Source organism: Echiichthys vipera (genome assembly GCF_963691815.1).
Source record: "Echiichthys vipera genome assembly, chromosome: 10".
Taxonomy (NCBI): Eukaryota; Metazoa; Chordata; class Actinopteri; order Perciformes; family Trachinidae; genus Echiichthys; species Echiichthys vipera.
In genome coordinates this window covers 20230356-20250857 of record NC_139835.1, presented here as the reverse complement: position 1 = coordinate 20250857, position 20502 = coordinate 20230356, and the positions used below count along the sequence as shown (strand labels likewise).

The 20502-nt window shown below is 39.3% G+C and overlaps 1 protein-coding gene across 1 annotated transcript; it reads right to left on the bottom strand.

Moving 5' to 3' along the window:
- Positions 1-3978: 3978 nt before the first annotated feature.
- On the bottom strand, positions 3979-15051 carry glra2 (glycine receptor, alpha 2; the record flags this gene model as incomplete). The annotated part of the gene is made up of 9 exons (XM_083921055.1): positions 3979-4248; positions 5273-5422; positions 7160-7374; positions 7463-7600; positions 7679-7761; positions 9247-9470; positions 11633-11700; positions 14051-14172; positions 14966-15051. 9 exons carry the CDS (start codon positions 15049-15051, stop codon positions 3979-3981), a joined length of 1356 nt encoding a protein of 451 aa, XP_083777181.1.
- Between the last annotated feature and the right edge of the window lie 5451 nt (positions 15052-20502).

Below are 20502 nucleotides of genomic sequence, written 5' to 3'. Positions count from 1 at the left end.
TCCGAGGAAAATATATGGTTTGTCATCCCATTATTGTCTGTTAACTTCTATTAACTCTGAGTGGTGGAAGAAGGCTGCAGGGTTTCTATCCTTGCTGCAGTCCCCTCACTTTAATGGGGGATGAAAATGTGGTGGATGAATAATATTGCTGCTGTGTTATGAGACTTTGCAAACATAAAGGATCCAAAATCCACATTCAATCTAGTTTACTGATGCAGACTAATAGATGGTTGTTCAATTCATCTACTGTCACTTTAGGCAGTCCATTTCCACCAGGTCAAGAAAAATAATTGAGGTATTCATGAAAAATAAGTCCAATCAAAATATATTCATTTTATTAAATATGTCAAAAATGTTACTTTTTGTCTCATAATTATGATTGAATATGTAATACTTCTGAATATAACTTTTTCCTGGTGGAAATGGACTGCCATACTTTTTTTAATGTCATACTCATGTACATATATATCTTTTCAATGAAACTCCATTGCTAGGCAACAGCCTTGTTCCTTGTTGACTTCCTCAGCTGATGTCATTCACATTCACTGCAACAGGAATTAAAGTAGGCACCTTTTAGGAATGTTTATGTTTAGAATTTTTGAATAGGTCTATAGGATGCTTTTATTTCTTTATCTCCTCTTATGAAATATGACTTATGCAAAGAAAAATGTAAGCATAATTAATTTCAATTTATGAAGTTTATCTCTAATGTGACTGCGTCTGTTGAACCTGTGACTTTGAGAGTGACTGGGGGTTTCGGGTGGTTTGACCCTCTCATTTACATTGCAGATTGTTCCTTTATTAACATGTTGAAACATCCATAATGATGAATGATGCGTCCATGCTATGCTTGTATTGATGGTGTGTGAAGAGGGCTCTGGTCCGGTGTTTCCTTGCAGTCGACTCATATTGATCAGGGTCAGTCCACTGGACTCTGCTCTGTGGGTCAACCAAACACCTGGGAGGTCATTGATTTGATCTACAACTAGTGCGCAGTTTAGTAGTGCATATGAGTGTGTATGCTCCATGTCGGTTAACACTGGTTTAAAAATCAGTTAGCAAAAAAAATGGTGCTGACCTTTAATTGAAATGCTTCCATATTTTAGATATTTAACCTACAAGCTCAATTGTTTTAGGACACCGCGTTGTCATGATTTTCAGATGCTGCTGCTACGTTTTAAGATGGCCTCCGGAGACACTTGGTTCACCAATTATAGGCAGGGCTGAGCTATAAGAAACGAGTAGAGATCAGTACCACCAGTCTGCAGATGATCTCCCACCAACCAGCAATATTTCTGTGGCATGTGTACCACTTTTTGTCTAGCATTTGTACTATTTGCGCTCTCCCTGACACACACACAGTGCCTGTTGTTTGAAGAGTGCCAAGGAAGCATAATCCTCTGAATAAACCCTACAGGAAATGGCAGAATTATCTCTTTTTATTATTACATGTTAATGTTAATTGAGTGTAGTGTTCATGTTCAGGCATAAGAGACTTTTGGCAAAATCATGCTCCAGTAATACTCCATTAATTTCCCGCGTTCCTCTCACGCTGGCCTTCTCGATTGCTGTGCTGTTGCTATGGCAACGCTCATTTCTTGCCTCTCTCAGACCTCACAAGGCAGCCTCCCTAAACCTTAATGAATGATGGAAAGTTGTTTTCCCTCTTAAACACAATTATAAGCTGCAAATTATTTTTCCCTCCATAAGCTGCCGTACCGAACTTGATTGCATAAAGACTATTGCATCCCTGCATATTCAAGTAGCCATAATAATGGGCGGTGATGTAAGGCTGTGTCGGTGAAATGGATGGTATTTCAATGCTAGGATTAGTGTCATTGATTATTTTATAATCCTTGCGTTGTGTATTAAAATAGTAGTTATATACAGCCTTCCTAACAAACCTAGCACAGGCCATGTATTATTCATCTTCAGATAAATGTAAGATTGATGGATCCATTGGTATGATAACGAATCGCATTATTAGTAAGAGGCTAATGTAATTACAGGATATGGAAAGCTGACACCCCTGTCTCTTTCAGGGTTATATATTTAAGTTATTGAGGGCTTTTGTCTGAGCTCACATGCAGTAACAACAGGTGAAAACAGTTTACGAAGCATCTCTATTAACTGTATAAAAATCCAAAATCTTGCCAGTATTTTCCATTAAACTGGGAGGTAGGCCCCAGCTGACGGAATCTCAACACTACAGTGTGAAGTCCATCATGCATTAATGGAAACCCGCTGTCAGATCATGTCTGTGTCACCCCAGGCCACCCAGCGACCCATGGCGTGTGACACCACCCTCACTTATAGGCTTGGTGAGGAGCCTGTGTTTGTCGTTTAAATTTGATTCGATCTGCAACCCAAGCGCAAAAAGCCTTTTCATGTGTTTGTGCATGTGTTATTTTTTACTGGAAATGCATCCATCCACTCATTTCTTACATGTCAACAAAGCGGCGTAATTGTATCATGGAATGCACAAGAATTTAAAACAAGGCATTCTGCACATGACAGGAGAAGTGGAAATAAAGTAAATAGGGTGCAGTCAATTTTATTGATGTACAGAGCAGTAAATAACCTTTTTTATCAGGAATAGCATTAAAGAAAGGAGTTCTTCACCACACTGTCAGGAGTGCAAGGACCATTAGCTGTTCTGTACCATGAATGTTATGCAGATCTGTCACTGTTGAGTCCATCCACAAACTTGTGTCACCATCCAGTAACAAACACGCTACGTGAAGGGAAACAGGCCACAGCGGAGGTTGGAGTATACAGACAGAAAGCTTTATATATATATATATATATACTATATATATAATCATAACCTTTCCTCCATTACAATAAATATTTCATCAGACTAAATCTACAAAAAAACATCGTCTCGAAATTCTAAAACCATACCTAAGATACCTGGAGTATTTACCTGGAATATAAATGAATGCATGTGGATATGACAACATTGAGTAATGCAGTGCGTTTTCACAGTTTGTAGGCTTACTTATACACGTGGCCATTATACCTTTATGAACTTAGCCTGTGAAATGATATATATATCAGTTTATTTAATAAATTATTTTCAAATGAAAAGTAAAGTTTGTGACTTTCTTAACATCCCAATACATTGATTTTCAGTGACATCAGCGCTCCATGAACATGATTTATAATACACTCAGAAAGGAAACAACAAGAAGTACCTTTGGATGTCTGACCACTGATGGAAAAGATCAAACGCTGTGTTTCGTTTTGATAGACCACTGAACAAGAGGATATATGCTTGAAAAAATAGAGAAGCACAGCATTTAATCTCACCAAATCTTTGATATCTAAGGCCTCAGTTATTTCATAAAAATGCATGCAGTATCCAATTCCCCATTCCAGATTCATCTTCTTTGTTCGCGCTCATGCCAGAAACGTCTGCTGCTGCCAAAAATGGTGCTGTTGCCTAATGTCTGACGGATGTATGTGCTTTCTGTATATTTTCTATGTTTGCTGAGTCTATTTTGTATAAACAGAGAAGTACCATGAAAATAGCAGAATATAAAACAGTCCTTAACATCCTTAAGAAATACCCTTTTTGCAATCACAAAATGTCTTGGAGGGTCTGACTATAAGCTTCCTTACAGTTACAAATTCATGGAATGTTTCTTTGTTTCTTGTACAGATGCCAAGGCAGAATTGATTCAAAAATAATAATAATTTGGTCCATCTCCAGCATGTTAGCTTTGAGTTAAAACCATTTTTCCAAATTTGTCAGGAAATATTATGCAGCAGTACAAGAACAAAAAAAAGAAATCTGTGTCCCAAAGAGCTGTTCATATTATCAGAACATGAGCTTTACAGTATGCACGAACATTATACATTATCCCTGAAAAAACACCATGGTACCTCTTACTACACAGTCTCCCATCTTCTCACTGTGCTTTCCAAGCATTTCTCAATCTGAGAAATGAAAATATAAATGTTGTATGTCAAGGATTAAGGCTCATGCCTGATGATCTTATAGGTGACCCAGTAGAAGACGTTGAAGATGAGGAATGCCAGAGGAAAGGCAGCCCTCGAGATAGTGTCTATCCTCTTGGCTCTGTCCACAAACTTCTTCTTCATGGTGTCTGTGTCCTTGGGGACCGATGGTTGAGGGTTCGGAGCTGGAGCAGCGTTCTTAACAGCTGAGCCATCCTTCGTTGGCAGACACTGACTCATATTGTAGCCAGCAAAATTAAAGCGGCCTTCACGCATATCATCATCCTGAAAACACACATGTGAACAGGATTAACTTACTTGGTCTCTGCAGCTCACATTTTAGGCAGTACTTCTTAATGGCTCTGCTGTTAGCAATAGGAATTTACATGGACACTAATCATGAGATAACATTTTAAATACATTTAAAAAATATAACAAGATGATTAATCACTTAGAACGAATGCTTAGAGGATGAATCTTATAAATTCTTATAAAGATGTAGCTGAAGTTGAGGGGAATGTCTTCGGTTTTAATTTTGCAGATATCTGGTCCAAAACCAAACTTTGTAAAAACCTTTATCCAAATCAAAGGTCTACTCTAGATGTCTGATGCTATAAAGACTGTAAAACCTCTTGAGGCAAATTTGTGATTTTGTGCTATATAAATAAAATTGACCTGACTTGACATTTCATCCTGAGGGATATATTAATGTCAGTACCACAATTCCATGTCAATGCATCCAATAAATACTGAAACATCTCAGTGACAACCACCGAGGTCAACCTCATGATGAGCAAGGAATCTTCACGTTGATAAGCCACATCATTGGGAGCCATGAATGGGTCAAATGCAGGAACCCAGGAAACTGGTGTCCGTGTTAAGTGTGAAACAAAAATGCATCAGTGACTTTTTTTTATTTTTTTACATATGTACAGATTTTAAGCCAATCCAGGATTCCGTTGATTAATCCTAACCAAGTATTTTTGTTGCCTAAACCTAGTACCCGTAGTTCAGTTTCACTATGTTAACTACAGGTTTAAAACTACGACCGCCACAAACGGTCACCTGATTAAAACTTCCACCGTGCAGCCATTTCACAATGTTAAATACTCATGTTTGGAAGTCGTTTTTGTTGCCTGGGTACCATCAATGCCTGTACATAATTCAATGGCCACTCAATCCATTAAATAGTTGCAAAGAAATTTCAGGCTGGACCAAAGTGGTGCGGCCAACTAATGGACGTTGCCCTCGGCACGCTAAAAAAGTTTGATAACCAAACAAAAACCTTGCAAAGACTTTGAAAGCCTACCTTGTGATTCCTCCTTTGTCTTCGCCTCAGGCGAAGGAACTCTTTCTGTTGCCTGGAGACAAAATTAACCCCAGCATATTCCAGCAATGCAGCAAATACAAACAGCAGACACACAGCCATCCAGATATCAATGGCTTTCACGTAAGAGACCTGGGAGAGAAAAAAGATTTCCTTTGTTAGATCCTCCAAGGTATTATCATCAGCTAACAGTTCAAATGCAGCATTATTAATTAATGAATGCTCTGACTTGATATCTTCCATATATTCTGAAGGTATATATTTGAACCTTTATGTATTCATTTTAAGCCCTAGATTTGTAAGCTATACCTAATGATCAGCAGTTGCATTTTTTCTTTATTTGGTCTCCCTTCATCTTGCTCATTCTGTCAGTTAAGTGGGATTTCTAAATTACTGTAAGTTAAAGGTAACGTTTGCAAACAAGTGTATCAGAGCTGCCGGTAATGTCAGCGACCGCATGGCCATAAACAATGAGAAATAACTGCTGCCTTCATTACCAATAGAAAGAGAACTGTATTAGTTTGGCACAGTTTTTATCTTTCTTTTGAGAAAATGAGGATGAAGTTGAAAGCCTTTACTGCTCTTCAGTGTGACCACCTAACTCCATGACAGCTGATTAGCATGTGGAGAAAACAACTCAGCTTTCTGAGGGCAGTTAAGGCATATTAAGTTATTGTTTTCTTGAATCGAGTCTCTCAAAGGCTTCTCTTTAAATATTCATCAGTATGCGTGTCTTTTATGTGAGAATCTGTGACGCGGCTGATGCCTTTGGTGCTCAAGTGCAGACTGATGCAGAGAGTGATTGATCATCAAGATCTAACTCTCAGTGCCTGTAGTACCCTTCACAAAATGTGCATAGATATTCACCCTGACTGAAAATAAGCTAAAGAGCCTACCACTGCTATCGGCAATGTACACATGCTTTAGATGGCAACATCTTCGCTGCTGTAACAGAAATGTTGAATGCGGTAAATCCCAACGAGTAGGTTAAAAGAGCTTCCAGTTATGGTTTAATCATCTCTGAAATAAGGTGTTACTTATCCACTGCGGTTATACAGGGGCTTTCACACAACAGATGAAAGAGACACAACTGTGCCACTTTCTAAGTACACTTCAAACAGTCAGCGAATTATCCTTTCATTCATCTCAACTTGTTTAGATTAATTTGTCGTCATGTTTTCCTGGGATATAAATCTGTGCTCTGTCTGAAACAATTGCAAAAATGTTGTTGCCATCTTACAGTTACAATTAGGGGGGAGACAATAACACCAATTTAAGCTCCCAAAGACTGGCTACATGCAGAAGAAATAGTACAATTGAATCAATCTAGTGTTAACTCTTACATTTAAAATGCAATTGGGTCTTTAGGTCCCTGTAGCTATATTACACATATTTTAAATTAACAACTATAGTGTCATACATTTAAAAAAATAAATTCTAATGCTCAATTTCAATGTTTTTATCCGTTTAGTCTGAAACATCCTAAAATGCGACGCAGGTTTTCCAGCAGGCCAATTATAGAAAATAAAATCTTGGGTGTGTGTGATACCAGAGGGCCCTACAGGCTACATTTTTATAATAAAATAACAGCATTTTTATGATGCATTTAAACAACGAAAGTGTGTCATGTAAATTCCATTAACAAAGTTGCCTGTCTCTGCCATTATTTATTTCCTTTTTGCCCATTAATAAACCCTTAAATGTATTCCTTACAAATGCATACATTGGTGCATGCCTTTATGGACGTCTCTTTGCAATCTGTGCAACATTAGAGGTTTGTACGTGATTTTACATGATTTGATAGTAGCACAAGTTATTAAACCTGCAAATTCCAAACATATTCTACAGAGACAAATAAATGAGGTTCACCTTTGGAAGAGACGCTCTGGAGCCAGAGCTTTGGGTTGTCATGGTAAGCACAGTGGTAATGCCCAGCGCCACTCTGGCAGGAGCAGCGTCCATATTGATCCAAAAAGACACCCATGAGAGGATGACGATGAGGAGGGAAGGAATGTACATCTGGATCAGATAATATCCCATCTGTCGCTCCAGGTGAAATTTAACTTCTATACAGGTGAATTTACCTGAAACACAAACGCAATTCAGCTACCAGACCAGGAGAAATGTTAGCTGTGTGAAATGTATTAGCAGCATGTGTAGGTTTCCTCTGACCAGTGTTGTAGTGCTTTGTACAGTAGCCCAGCTCCTTCTCTTCCCTCATGATGAATTGAGGCAGTGTGAGCCCTTCTGACACCTGTACCGCACCGTTCTCCAGCCACTCGAAGATCAGGTCATTCATGGTGTAGCCAACTAGAGGTGGAAATGAACACATGAATCATGCAGGTGTGGAAAATGCAGCAATGAAACTAAGACAAAGTCAATGCTTACAACTTTCCAGTTGCATGGTGCAAGTTTGGGAATCCATCGGAAAGTTCTTCAGATCCATTGGGCAGGACAGGATGAGAGTCAACCTATGATGCGAGACAAAGACACACAATAAGATGTAGTAAAGAGACAATGAATATATTTGATTTTGAAATAAATATATCTGTTAAGCCTTGAACCAGTGGCTCGACACACAAATTGAAAAAAAATGTGCTTGCAACTGTTTTTTTTTGATATATCTGTATTGTGTGCCTCTTTCTCCTGCCTAGCCTCTGACATATCATGTAGGATTCCCTTCAGCAGGGTCCTATCACACTTTCATTACTGCAACTTATTGTCTCTGTGATGCATTGTGGTCCGCGGTCTGCGCACTCTGTCATTTCTCTCATGAATGGAAAGAGAGTGGCTAACCACCTTTCATCTCTCCCGTTGACCCACTCCCGCCTGCACACCTGAGCCTCTCTAAATCGACTCAAAATTGATCTGCTTCATATCGCATCATTGCAGAGAAAATTGAATGCTGATTGAAGTTGTATTGAAATGAAATGAAACATATTTTCATATCTTGTACTGAGTTTTGCTCACATTTTGGGCTGATAGGGCTTTTTAAATGACATCCATTCTGTCAGTTTCAGAGTCTTGTGCAATGCTCTTGTGGAGTTAAAAAATCCTGCATGCGGAAAGGCCAACATGAAAATGAATTCCCGTTCTTATCTTCACTTTGGATTCTCAACAATGTCCCTGAGATTAGCTTGCCCTCTTGTAATCAGTGTTCTTTTATTAAAAATCTACACCACATACGGGGATGTACTGTACTTCAGTGAATTATCCTATTTCAAAGGAGTGATGATAATGAGATAAAATCCATTTAAAAATGTATATTTTAGATTGACAGTCTTTGATGTTTGAGAGGAAATGTAAGTAAAGCAATATGGGAACATGTCCTGGGGTCTGTGCATCAGAGCATTTGGTTCTCTGCGATATCTTTTTTTTTTTTCAGTCCAGACTCCTACCTCATCTACAGACCTACTGTACAATGCCAAATGGTGTAAACTAGTGCTGCGACTAACAGTTATTTTTATAATCAACTAATCTACTCATTATTATCTTGATTTATCAGTTTAGGGTGGTAATACACTGTACTACCATAGAACAGGAGCAAAACCAAAATATTTTAAAGCTCCAATATTTAAAAAAAGGGAGATTTCCATGTCTTTTTTTTATTATAGAGTAGGTCAGTGTGCTATATACAGAGACCGGCGCTGAAACAGAGCACTCAAACAGGGGGTCAATACAGGTATATATATTGTAACATTGATTCATGTAAACATGTTCTAGTAGAAATACAAACTACATGTATGAACATAAAAAATTAGCATGACAGGGGACCTTTAAAGATGAAGATTTACACTTTTTGATTGGTTGGTTGTCATAAAAATGATCACCAACCATAATTGGCAATCGGTGAATCGGTTGAGAAAATAGGTATGCCAAAACAGCAAATATTCCCAATTTTTAATTCTTGTGTCATCTTTAATTGATTATGAATAACAACATGTCCAGCTCTTCACCTGATACTGTAGAGGACTGTCCCGTCCTTGAAGATCCGCAGCAGCTTGTTATCCGTGGTGACATCATGGAAGTTGGCCCCTTTCTCGTTGGCAAAGAAGAGGTCGGGCTTCCATATGGAGTCCAACATGGACGGGTCCAGGTCGAGGGAGGAATCTGGGTATTTACTATATGCCAGCCTGGGGTCATTCCACTTCTGCCGCAGGAAGATGTTCACTCTGTAATCCTGCAGAGATGACAAGATGCTTTGCATATTTTGTTGTCTAGTGATTAGGGTCATGAGAAAGCAGTCATCACACATCACCTTTTTAAAATATTTTATATATATTTTTTTACATCTGGTGAGGTACTTAGGAAGACTGCATTGATAGCAGTACTGTACATCTGCATGATTATTCTAATAAACAAAAATCTTGGATACATTGATAATGAATGACAAGTACAATTCTGAGGTATTTGTACTTTACTTTCCATAATACGGTACTTATTTTTACCTCACCACAGTTCAGAAGCACATATTGTATGTTTTGCTCCACTACATTTATTTGATAGCTTTAGTTACTGTATTAAGATTTTATGTTACAAAATGTGATCATCTAAAATATGATATACATGACTCTCTACACAACAGTATATGAAGCTGTTAAACAGAGCTCCACTTTGACCAACAATATAGACTAGTAATACGATAATATAAAGTACATCCTGTGACTCATAAAACCTCCCTTTCTCACATTCACTCAATTACAACTGCTGTTATAATACAAAACAGTCCTGTTATATTGATAACAAAACATGACAAATAATAAAACACATGTATACACAATATAATCTGATATAATGCCTATATAATCTTAAATTTCACACATGTTCACATTAATCACATCACAAGTTGTGTTTGCAAAACACCGAGCTTATGATAGCTCTAAATAACCATAATTATGTAAGAGCCATTATTGAAGTGAATCGTGGGTTCATAAGACGTAGTGGCTGATGATGAAAACTCTGACAGTACAGTTGAATGTCTCAAAGCTCAGTTGCTCAGAGTAATTGATATGTCATAATGATGAGAGGCCCTTATGTTGTTTGACATTTCATCAGAATATTGGCGGTTCCCCATATTTGCATGTGTGTCTAAAACTGTGTAATTCCCTGGCAATCTCATGAGCTCCAGCTCCTGCGGAAATTAACATCCTTCATTCAGGATCTAAGTAGTTATTATCACTCATTATGAATCCTTTGATCCTGATGAGTTACGATGCAGCTTCGCAGGTTTTATATTTTTTCTCCTTAGGCAGCAGAATGCTTTCCCTCGTCACATATTCAAGATCCCCTTGCTTGAAAGATCACCACAAACAATTATTGGCTGCACTTTAAGTGACTTACTGGTTGGGATTTATTATATTTATTGTTAACCTGCACTAATATGTGTAAAAGGGGCATCGTGAGAGAATAAGCCAATTATTTCAGAGGTGGAGAGTTACCAAGTACACATTGCACTCAAGTACTGTACTAGTAAGTCATTTTGAGGTACTTTACTTGAGTATTTCCATATCATACTACTTTACTACATCTCAGATGGATATATATGTTTTACTCCACAACATTTATTTGACACATTTAGTTACTAGTTAATTGATAGAAAATGTAATCATCAATTTATAAATTATGATGGATAAGACTTTATTGATCCATCCATCCAACTTCAACCGCTTGCTGGAGCCGATCCCAGTTGAAAGCGGGCATGTGGTGGTGGTGGTGGTGGTGGGGGCGGGGGGTGTGTGGAGAACCAGGAACCCGCTTGCTGTGAGGCGACAGTACTAACCACCATCCCCCCGTGCCACCCGACTTTATTGATGTAGACATTATTAATCAATACTTAAACAAATAAATAAGATATAAACATAATATGATATAGGCTTCATCATCCTGAAATGGAGCATTCTGCATAATGAGTACTTTTACTTTTGGTACTTTAAGTTTATTTTGATGCAAATTATTTTCTAGAGTATTTCTAACCTGTGGTATTGCTTCTTTTACTTAAGTTAAAGGAAACTTCTGCCACCTCTGAATACGACAGATAAGGTTTAACTCCTGGTGTTCAGCAGAGACTTTCGTCTGATAAAGTGATTTTTCTCACTATGTGTGTGTGTGTGTGTGTGTGTGTGTGTGTGTGTGTGTGTGTGTGTGTGTGTGTTTCCCAGTGGACCCGCCGATAGACTCTTTAATGGCAAAAACAATGTCTTTTTCTGAATGGGTTGAAACAGCAATGATAAATGCTAACAAAAGGAAAAGAATGTAACAACAACAACAACGACAACAATACAATAGTCTTAATCCTGAGGGGGATCAGGACTACACCGTGTGCAAGCGTAACGCTCAACTCACCATTGTAGTTTCTGCTATAGAACCAAAGCTGTTGATAAATATGTTGCAGGTAACATTAACTGGTGAACCTGCAGGTTGAGGGATAGATAACACATTGTGCAAAAAAATCAGCCAAAATGCCAAAAGGAAACTCACCATAGTTGTCTCTGTTACAGATCCGAAACTGTTGATAAAAATATTGCATGTAACGTTTACGGGGGGACCTGTGAAATGAAATGACAATGACATGACAAAAAAAAGACTTTAATCATGTCATCAAGGACGACTGGGTTTGGTGCGGTGAAGATGTTTCATGAGAAAATTTGGGTCTGTTGGTTCATAAGCTGCTGTTTCACTGTGTATGTCGACAAGCATTAATGCCAACTATCACTTTATAAGAGCTCCAGGAGTGGATGGTGACATGTTGCATGCTTTGTTAGACCAGATAACACATAATGACCCATGTTTGTTTTTTGTTATTAAAATGCAGCTATTCTCAAGACATCAAACTGTCTGTCAGATTGTTATAATCTTTATAATTATCTCATAATCTTTTGTGGTTAACACACTGTAAACTCATCTTTTCAACATCCTGTCTTCACAAATTCAGGATACATGCACTCACAGACAAATACATGCACACATGCAAACAGTCATTTATAGTACTAAAATAATTGATGAAAATGAATCTGCTGCTGCTTTGATCGTTGATTAATCGTAAGTATTTATATATATATATATATATATATATATATATATATATATATATATATATATATACACAAAATGCTATAGAAATCAATGGTTCCAGCTTCTAAAATGTGAATATTTTCTTCATCTTCTTTATTAGACCAAATATCGTTGGATTAAGGACTGTTGTGCAAAAAAGAAGCAATCATCTGGATCAAACAAGTAATCCAGATATTTGGCCATTTCCATTTCTGACATTTTTTGTACTAAATGATTATTCAATAAATAAAGAAAGCAATATACAGGTCATTAGACAATGAATATACTCTTGTTTCTTAGCTCCCATATCAAATCAGAGCATTTTTTTCTCCAACACTGAGTAAAAAATACCCAGCATGCTATAATGAATGGTGTCCTTTTTGTGGCCTCAACTGAAATCTCTTTGCGAGCCTCAGCAGGTCATGCCATTTAAAGTCCGAGCAAATCTTTCTTTTCCCCCTATCTGATAAGTGAAGTTGTAGCCTGAGCCCTTCATAGTGCCCTTCCCCTGTGCTTTCCTCATCAATATTGCATGGCACTTGGTATTAATATTTGCCTCAGTTTGTCGACAGGTAGCTACATTTAACAGCGGAAGCAGAAAAATAAAGCACCTCCTCACAACAAACTCAGCAAAGGAAATCTAGGTCAGCCTTCAGAAATACAGTCAAAGTATAACTAGCAGCATTGCAACCAAAATCATTTGTTTACATCGCAGTGGGTTAATGCAAAAGGGATTGTTTTCTAGGTATAAGATGCTGAGTTGTGTATGAGGGAGGGAGAGGGAGCTTTATCTGCCCTAAATAAACAGGGAGAATACAAATATAACCACATTAAAATCATGCTTAATGCCTTTTAATCCATGTGTGCTCACCCTCTCTTCATTAGCTCGAAACAGTTGCTTTCATTACATCCCTCTACTGAAAATGCCAGCCGGTGTTAAACAGGCTGTCCTCCTCCCATCTTAAGACCATTTCAGTAATCTTGTCAACATTTTCCCTTTTTCTACCAGATGGAGAAGAAAAATCTTTGCCACGTGTTTTCTGAATCCTGCGTTACACGGCTGCTTCAACAACTGGAGTCTCCAGTCGCCCCACCCCCACGACAAATCCCAGCACACCTGACCCGGCCTGGACCGGGTCTGAATCCCAGCGGGCAGTTATTTTCTCACTTCAGCTCTGTTCCACTGGAAGATGCTGCATCTGTCCCCGGCATCACAGCCTCAACAACAGAGGAAGTCAGTAGCCTGCAGCTCTGCCACGGGGGCACCAACCATCATTTGGCCTGTCATGGTGGCATCCCTGTCTGTAACTGTCACTGATATTTACTGATATATTGGTTCCAAATAATTACTTAGTGGTTAAATGGATTCTATCTGACTTGATTTTACCAAATGAAAACAAGCATGAAGTGTTACAATGAGGGGTTAGTTGATGATTTAATTCGAGCCAGGACAATCATGTTACTGTCAAGTGAAGTGACTGATTGTTCTTATCAAAGGACAGTGTCTTAGCATCAGATAAGGGTCTCCAGATAAGTAAAAATGTCAAAGTGTGATGTGATTAGGGGGGTGGCTACTGGAATATCAGGCAGAAATGCTCCATACATTACACATTGACAAAACCTGGTGTCTCTGTGGTTTCATTGTAAAGGTAAGACTAAGTGAGGTGTGTAAAAAACAGAGAAAAAAGACCAAGACAGTGATGGACAAACCTTTAAAATTCGGTCTTATTCGTGCATCATACCCAGACGTGCGACCCATGAGTGAGTCCAGAAAGTCTGATGGAGACAAGTTGGAGGATGATCTGGAATCGTGCTCCTTGGCATCTACAACTCTGGCACACACAGACACACACACACAGACACACACACACACACACACACACACACACACACACACACACACACACACACACACACACACACACACACACACACACACACACACACAATACACACACACACACACACACACACACACACACACACACACACACACAGTGAGAAAAATCACTTTATCAGACTGAAGTCTCTGCTGAACACCAGGAGTTAAACCTTATCTGTCGCCTAGCAGCTGCCTGGGAGTAATGGGCAAGCACAGGGGAACTAGAAAATGCGTTTTAGAACACACACGTATCAGACGAATCTTGTGAGATTTCGACGTCGTGGGCATCTTTCCCTTTCACGAGATAGAGCATAACATTTCTGTCACATTATGCAAGATTACTGCACAGATCTCACAGCATGCTGTAATTTCATATGAAACATTGTAGGGTTGTATTTATGATGACACAAGAGAATAGATCATACTTCCATTAAGTGCGTAAATACCACTATATCTAGATATTATCACATCTATATCGTATATTTTATGGACCAAACGTTGCTCACAAAAACGATTCAAACTGTTGAAAATACAGAGTAACTTTAGTCAATCTTGATTAAAGCAGCACTCAAGCAACTGTCAACTTAGTCTGAGCAGAAGAAAAGTCCCTAGCCATTTCATATTGTTTCTTCAATTACAATTATTTCACTGAATGTTCTTATTTTCCAAACTTTAGAGGTAGGAACCATCGTTTGCAATCTATAAAATCATAAAAGCAATGTAAATTACCGTAATAGGCCTACCTGAAGTTGTTTGTCTCCATGAAATATGCAAATAAAGCTGCCAAAACCTTAATAACGGAGCGATTCATTCCTGGTGGTTTTCCCATGTGCTCACTTTTTTTTATCTCTTCCGTATGTTTACATTGGTCAAACACATAATCCAAATAGGGGTACCGCTTTCTTCCTGACCAAGTCGTGGGCGTTTGGGTGTTCTTGTGGCACACAAAAATACAGGAGACATTCCTCAACGCAGCCAGAGATCATGGTTTAGTTTCATGAAACTCCCAAAAACAGATTTCTCGAAGCGGAGGTGTGAAGAAACATCAGCCCTGCGGTCAGACGCCGAGAGGGCGAAACTCCCCCCAAAAACGCATCAACTGGCCACTTTTCCCGTTGGCTCAGATCTAGGAGCTCGCTCTGTGAAGACAACCCCGCTGTTGTTACTTATGAAGTGAAATCTTTCGCAGGTGGAGGACCGTCCTCTGTTGAGGAATGGGAGTGGAACGCCTTTTCTCATTTCAGCACTTGGACAGCTCCCGGCTCCGTTACGCGCAAGCGCAAGGCTTAAAAGTGGTGGACGTGAGTTGGTTTTCAATAAGTCCAATAAACGAGGGAGGTGATCACCACAAACACATTCAAACATTGCCTTCAGTGTCTGTTACATAACGAAAGGTGTCAGTTTTAAATGTTACAGCTTCCTTACGGGAGCGCGCGCAGCTGCGCACCATGTGAACTGGCTTTAGGACTGTTTCTCGTTTCCCAGTGATGTAATTAAGTATAGGAACATACATGGATAGTGTGGGAAGTCTAAAATAAATCACCGATCTCTAGTAAAAACATGGCTTGAAATCTACACATGTATAATTATTCAGGGATGCAAAAAACATCGGGCTTGTAACATACTAGTGAGTGGGTTACGCGTACATCATCCGTGGATTTTAACGCAATGTGTTTTTTTGTTCCCATCCTTGTCTGTTTAGAGCAACCTACATCCTCACAGAGATATGAAAAGTGTAAACAAAGGACGCACAAGCCAGAAGCCGCTGGGAGAGTATTTGGTACCCCGGTTGCCCTGGAAACAGATTTCCTAGGCACATCATTGGAAATGCTGAAAGGTTGGCCTCCCAGAGCGAGACGGAAGAGAGCTGAGTGACAGACAGAGACACATACGGAGACTGCAGGAAATCTACTATAGGCTGGCTGAAGCCCAAGGGTTGAGGAACCGAGGTTTAGCAGGCCACTACACATGTTTAGTAATTATTATTTAATATATATGTATATAAGCTCTTGGAGGCTGCTTGGGAAACTTGGCAGTGGAGGATTTGAGTGGGATGGGTGGCTTCATGGACCACAGGCATGAATGACTCATTCTACATGAACACAGGGCATGTGCTGTGGAAGGAACAGCTAAATCTAGTGAGAAAAAAGGTATTTCATTCACATCAAGCCAACAAAAGGCATCATACTGTGAGATGGTTCTCAGCACAGCACATGCCTCAATGCTGTGACATACTCTGGGCCATATTACAACTGTCTGACACCTGGTTACTGACCAGTTTTCAGATCATATCAGCCTGTGGAGGACTCATCATGTTCTCCTCTTCTTTAAATGTTGAAGTCCAGATTACAAGTGTCACGTTGTATTTCATGGTTTTGGACTATATGACTTACTCTGGTCTGGGGATTTAACATCAGTGTGTCACCAGAGGTCCTGTGCACAACGTGTTCTGCAGCATGTTTGACTTCATAAATACTGAATGCCTTGTGTGAATTATTTACCAACAGCCACATGTATACTGCATGTCCATATTTTGCTTTTTTTCATTGATAAAAGGAAACAAACCATCTTGGTCTTGCAAGTTTTATGATGAGCAGCACATCATCTATGTGGATGACTCCAATGTCATTGTGCCTGATATAAGGCAAAAGAAAATTGTCCCATAATGCAAAAAGTGCCTTTACAATCATTCCTTGGCTGCAATGATGGTGCAGAGATGCAGAGAGTGCAGAAACGCTGGCCAATTAGAGCAGACTGAGCCTATTCAGGAGGGGTGCTTTAAGAGGCTGGTGCTAAAATTGAGCTTTTGTAGAAAGAGAGCAGACAATTCAGTGTCAGTCGGTGCTACTGGTCACTCTTTATGTCTGTGTTTGGGTTTTATACAGTTTTAACCAATGAAAAGTATTTAAAAGAGCTTGTGACTAAATCGCTGTCTACACCATTGGACCCATAAACTGTCAGCAAAACCTCACATTTCTAAAAAAAAAAAATAATCCAGTCTTGGACATACAAGGTTCCTGCCTGACAGCAACGATATGCAGAGAGAGTATAGAAAAAAACAGTGTTTTTTGGACATTAAAGCATGTATACATGTTGTAGTAGGAACCTGACAATGTGGGGGCTTTAATGAATATATTTCCTACTAATTAGGGGCAGAAATTCTCTCTTTATACTCAAGTCACTTATTTCTCATCTCTGAGACAGCTGCATTTGGCTTGTCTGTGGGATGACAACCAACTAGAGCTTCATTTGGCCATTAGGTTCCATATGAAAAGACTTTTGGGCCAGGTGGGTCACATAATTAAAGCAGAACAAGTGAAATCTGCTTGTCATTAAGGGGGGAGAGCGAGATGTAGTGTGCCTCAGTGTGTGTGTGTGTGTGTGTGTGTGTGTGTGCGTGTGTGTGTGCGGACAGGAGGGAATAAAAAAGAACAATTCTTTCAGATATAGTAGCTGTCTGTCTGTCTCATTTATTCAGCAGTTTCCTCACAGCCATTAAAATTACAGACTCAAGACGGGCGAAAGCGCTATTTTAAACCTGCCCACACACACAACAAAGATTGGTCGCTACCGACCGCTTTTACTGTGGGGAATTAAGGGTTTTACGTCAGACAGTTTATTGTGTTGTCTGAAAGGATCTGCAGCACAATTTATAGCCTTTTATTTAAATTCAATCTTTTGTGATCCCTCTGTTATAATATTACAAGCCAAAGTAATGCACATGTCAGTTTAGCCTGCAATATTTCCATCTATATTTGTACACAGAATTGTTTTTTTAGTTGTTTTTTTTTTAAGATAAATAAGCAGTAACCAGCTCGATGCTCCATGTTGTCTGAGGCTGTCGCCATTGATCCCCCTCAATAACTGAAGAGTTGTGGACTGGCCAGAGAGCTCACCTGGAAACAACAGGCGGGCTTTACCACCCCAGTGCTCATGTGCACTGGACTGGAGACAATTGAGAGCTGCAGAGTATCTATTGCTCCATCGATTCCTTGTATCTTTATCCCACTTAATGACTTTTTCGCTCTATAATTCAACTCATGGAGCTGATCCCAGGCCTAGCAGGGATACAGAGAAGAAAGTTGTGGTGGGAAGCTATTTTTAAAGAGACGACACAAAACGCGGGGGGAAGAATGCAAAGGATTTAATGAGTGGATTCTTGAGGAGAAGGAAGGATTTGTGAATCCTCTAGTGTCACAAAACCCAACACACTTATCATAATCTCTGTCATAGCAAAATGAAGCTATTTTGAGGAACACAAAAGAATGATAAACATGTTTAGATTGTGCAAAACCCGTGGTTGCAACACAGAAACACAGAGAGCTGTTTCAGATACTCCTCTCTGGATATATTAAAGGAGCTATAGAGTGAACCAGCCTAAATGCCCCCACAAGGATGCTGCTCTTTAGGTCATGCTACCCCTCAGGCCAAGGGAAGAAAGCAATGCTGGTCTTCGCCAAGACTCATCTGTCAATCACAGCTTCCCTTCATCAGTGGGATCAAACTGACAGCCAGAGCCTTTCTCCATCACTGAGCACTGAAAACCCGCTGATCCTCAGTCTAGACCCCCATCCACGCTCAACAGTCACTCTGTCTTGCACATCCGAACGGCTGAATAAAACACCACATCGCCTTTACAGGGTCTATGCATCATATTGAATGCTTAAAGGGGACATGTTATGCTCACTTTCAGGGACATCCTTGTAGTTTGGGATTCTACTAGAACCTGTTTACATTATGTAATGTTCAAAAAACACTTTATTTTTCTATCTTTCTATCTGAATATGGCTGCATTCACTGTTTGTCTGAAACGCTCCGTTTTAGTGCCTGTCTCTTTAAGCCCCTACTTAACGACTCCACTGTTTTTTTGTTTTTTTTACCAAAATGTAGTATAGTTGTGACATCACAACCATACAGAAGTCCTGATGTATTGTTCAAATCTGCAGTTTTTGAATTCGGGCTGTGTGCATTTCTCTGTGGATTGAGCAATTTGATTCTTTCGTAGTATTAATATAACACTTGGAACTGCTTTCTAATGAAAAAAGCCATGGAAATCTTACTCTTTTCAACATGGGACCTTTAAGAGCTCATTCAGTATGATAAGCAATTAGTCTTCAAGCAACGGAAATTCATGTTTTCACTCAGATCTGCATGTTAGGATGTCTCCCCCTGGGCTCCAGCTTCTGTGCAGTCACCCGTACCCTAAACAGCATACATACAAATACTTTTCCCAGGCCAATGTCTGCTCCATTTTGACACTGGCTCACAATTTATCTATTTCTAGCTTGCAGGCTTGTCTCACTGAGCGTTGTTGCTGGAGTTGTTGCAGATTTCAAAGTGATGCAAGAATAGATTGAAGATTGGATGCAATTTCAATTGCTGAACTAGTTTACATCTGTTTTTTTCTTCTCGTTCAGTGGAGCTTAGTTGTATGTTATGGGATCAATTACCCATGAGGGGGACACTGGCAAAGCTGTAGCGCTTGTTCCTTGCTTTTTATAGATATTTATAGGGGAAGCTAATCTGTTAAATGCAGAGTTGTGCGTTGAATATTAATGTGTCTTGGTATTCCATAGTTGGAAAATGCATGTGTCAGGGAATACTATCAGATGTAGCTGGTTGCAACATCTGACAAGATATATCAGAAGACAAGGGACGTAATAATTGTTGTCATACAGAGGAGTATGTGCTGGTATTAATTTGGAGGCTCACTGTTACAGAACATAACATGTCATATGCACAAACATGGCTTCATAAAAGTGATTAGCATGCAACCTGTCAATTGGATGAACACATTAAAGATGACGGACTGTCACACTCAAAATGAGCCAGTTTTTGTGAGCAGCACTACTTTACTGTCTATGTGGTTTTCTGTCTCAGTAGTGCCTTTATACCACCTACAGGTAAGGTGCTATCGTGTGAGCCGAGCTGCTGTGCGTTCTCCTGAAGTAAAGAAGTAAATGATTGCTGGCAGCCAACAGACACACTGTTTTCTATTATCAGCCATCATTGTCCTCTTGAAAGGACACTGGCACAGTCTCTTCTCCTACTTATAATGCTCGTCTTGCGTTAAACTGTCAGAAAGTATTGAAGGTTTACATTCACATTTTTTTTCTTTTTCATCACAAATCTGACTAGTTTCTGGCATGTTGGTTGTTTTAAACGGGCCTCATGTTTGCTTGAGACAACAAGCTGAGCCAGTACGGATGGAATCATGGACATAACATCTCAAACTTTAAGTCAACCACAAAACCGCATGTTTATTTGTTTCAGCAATTTT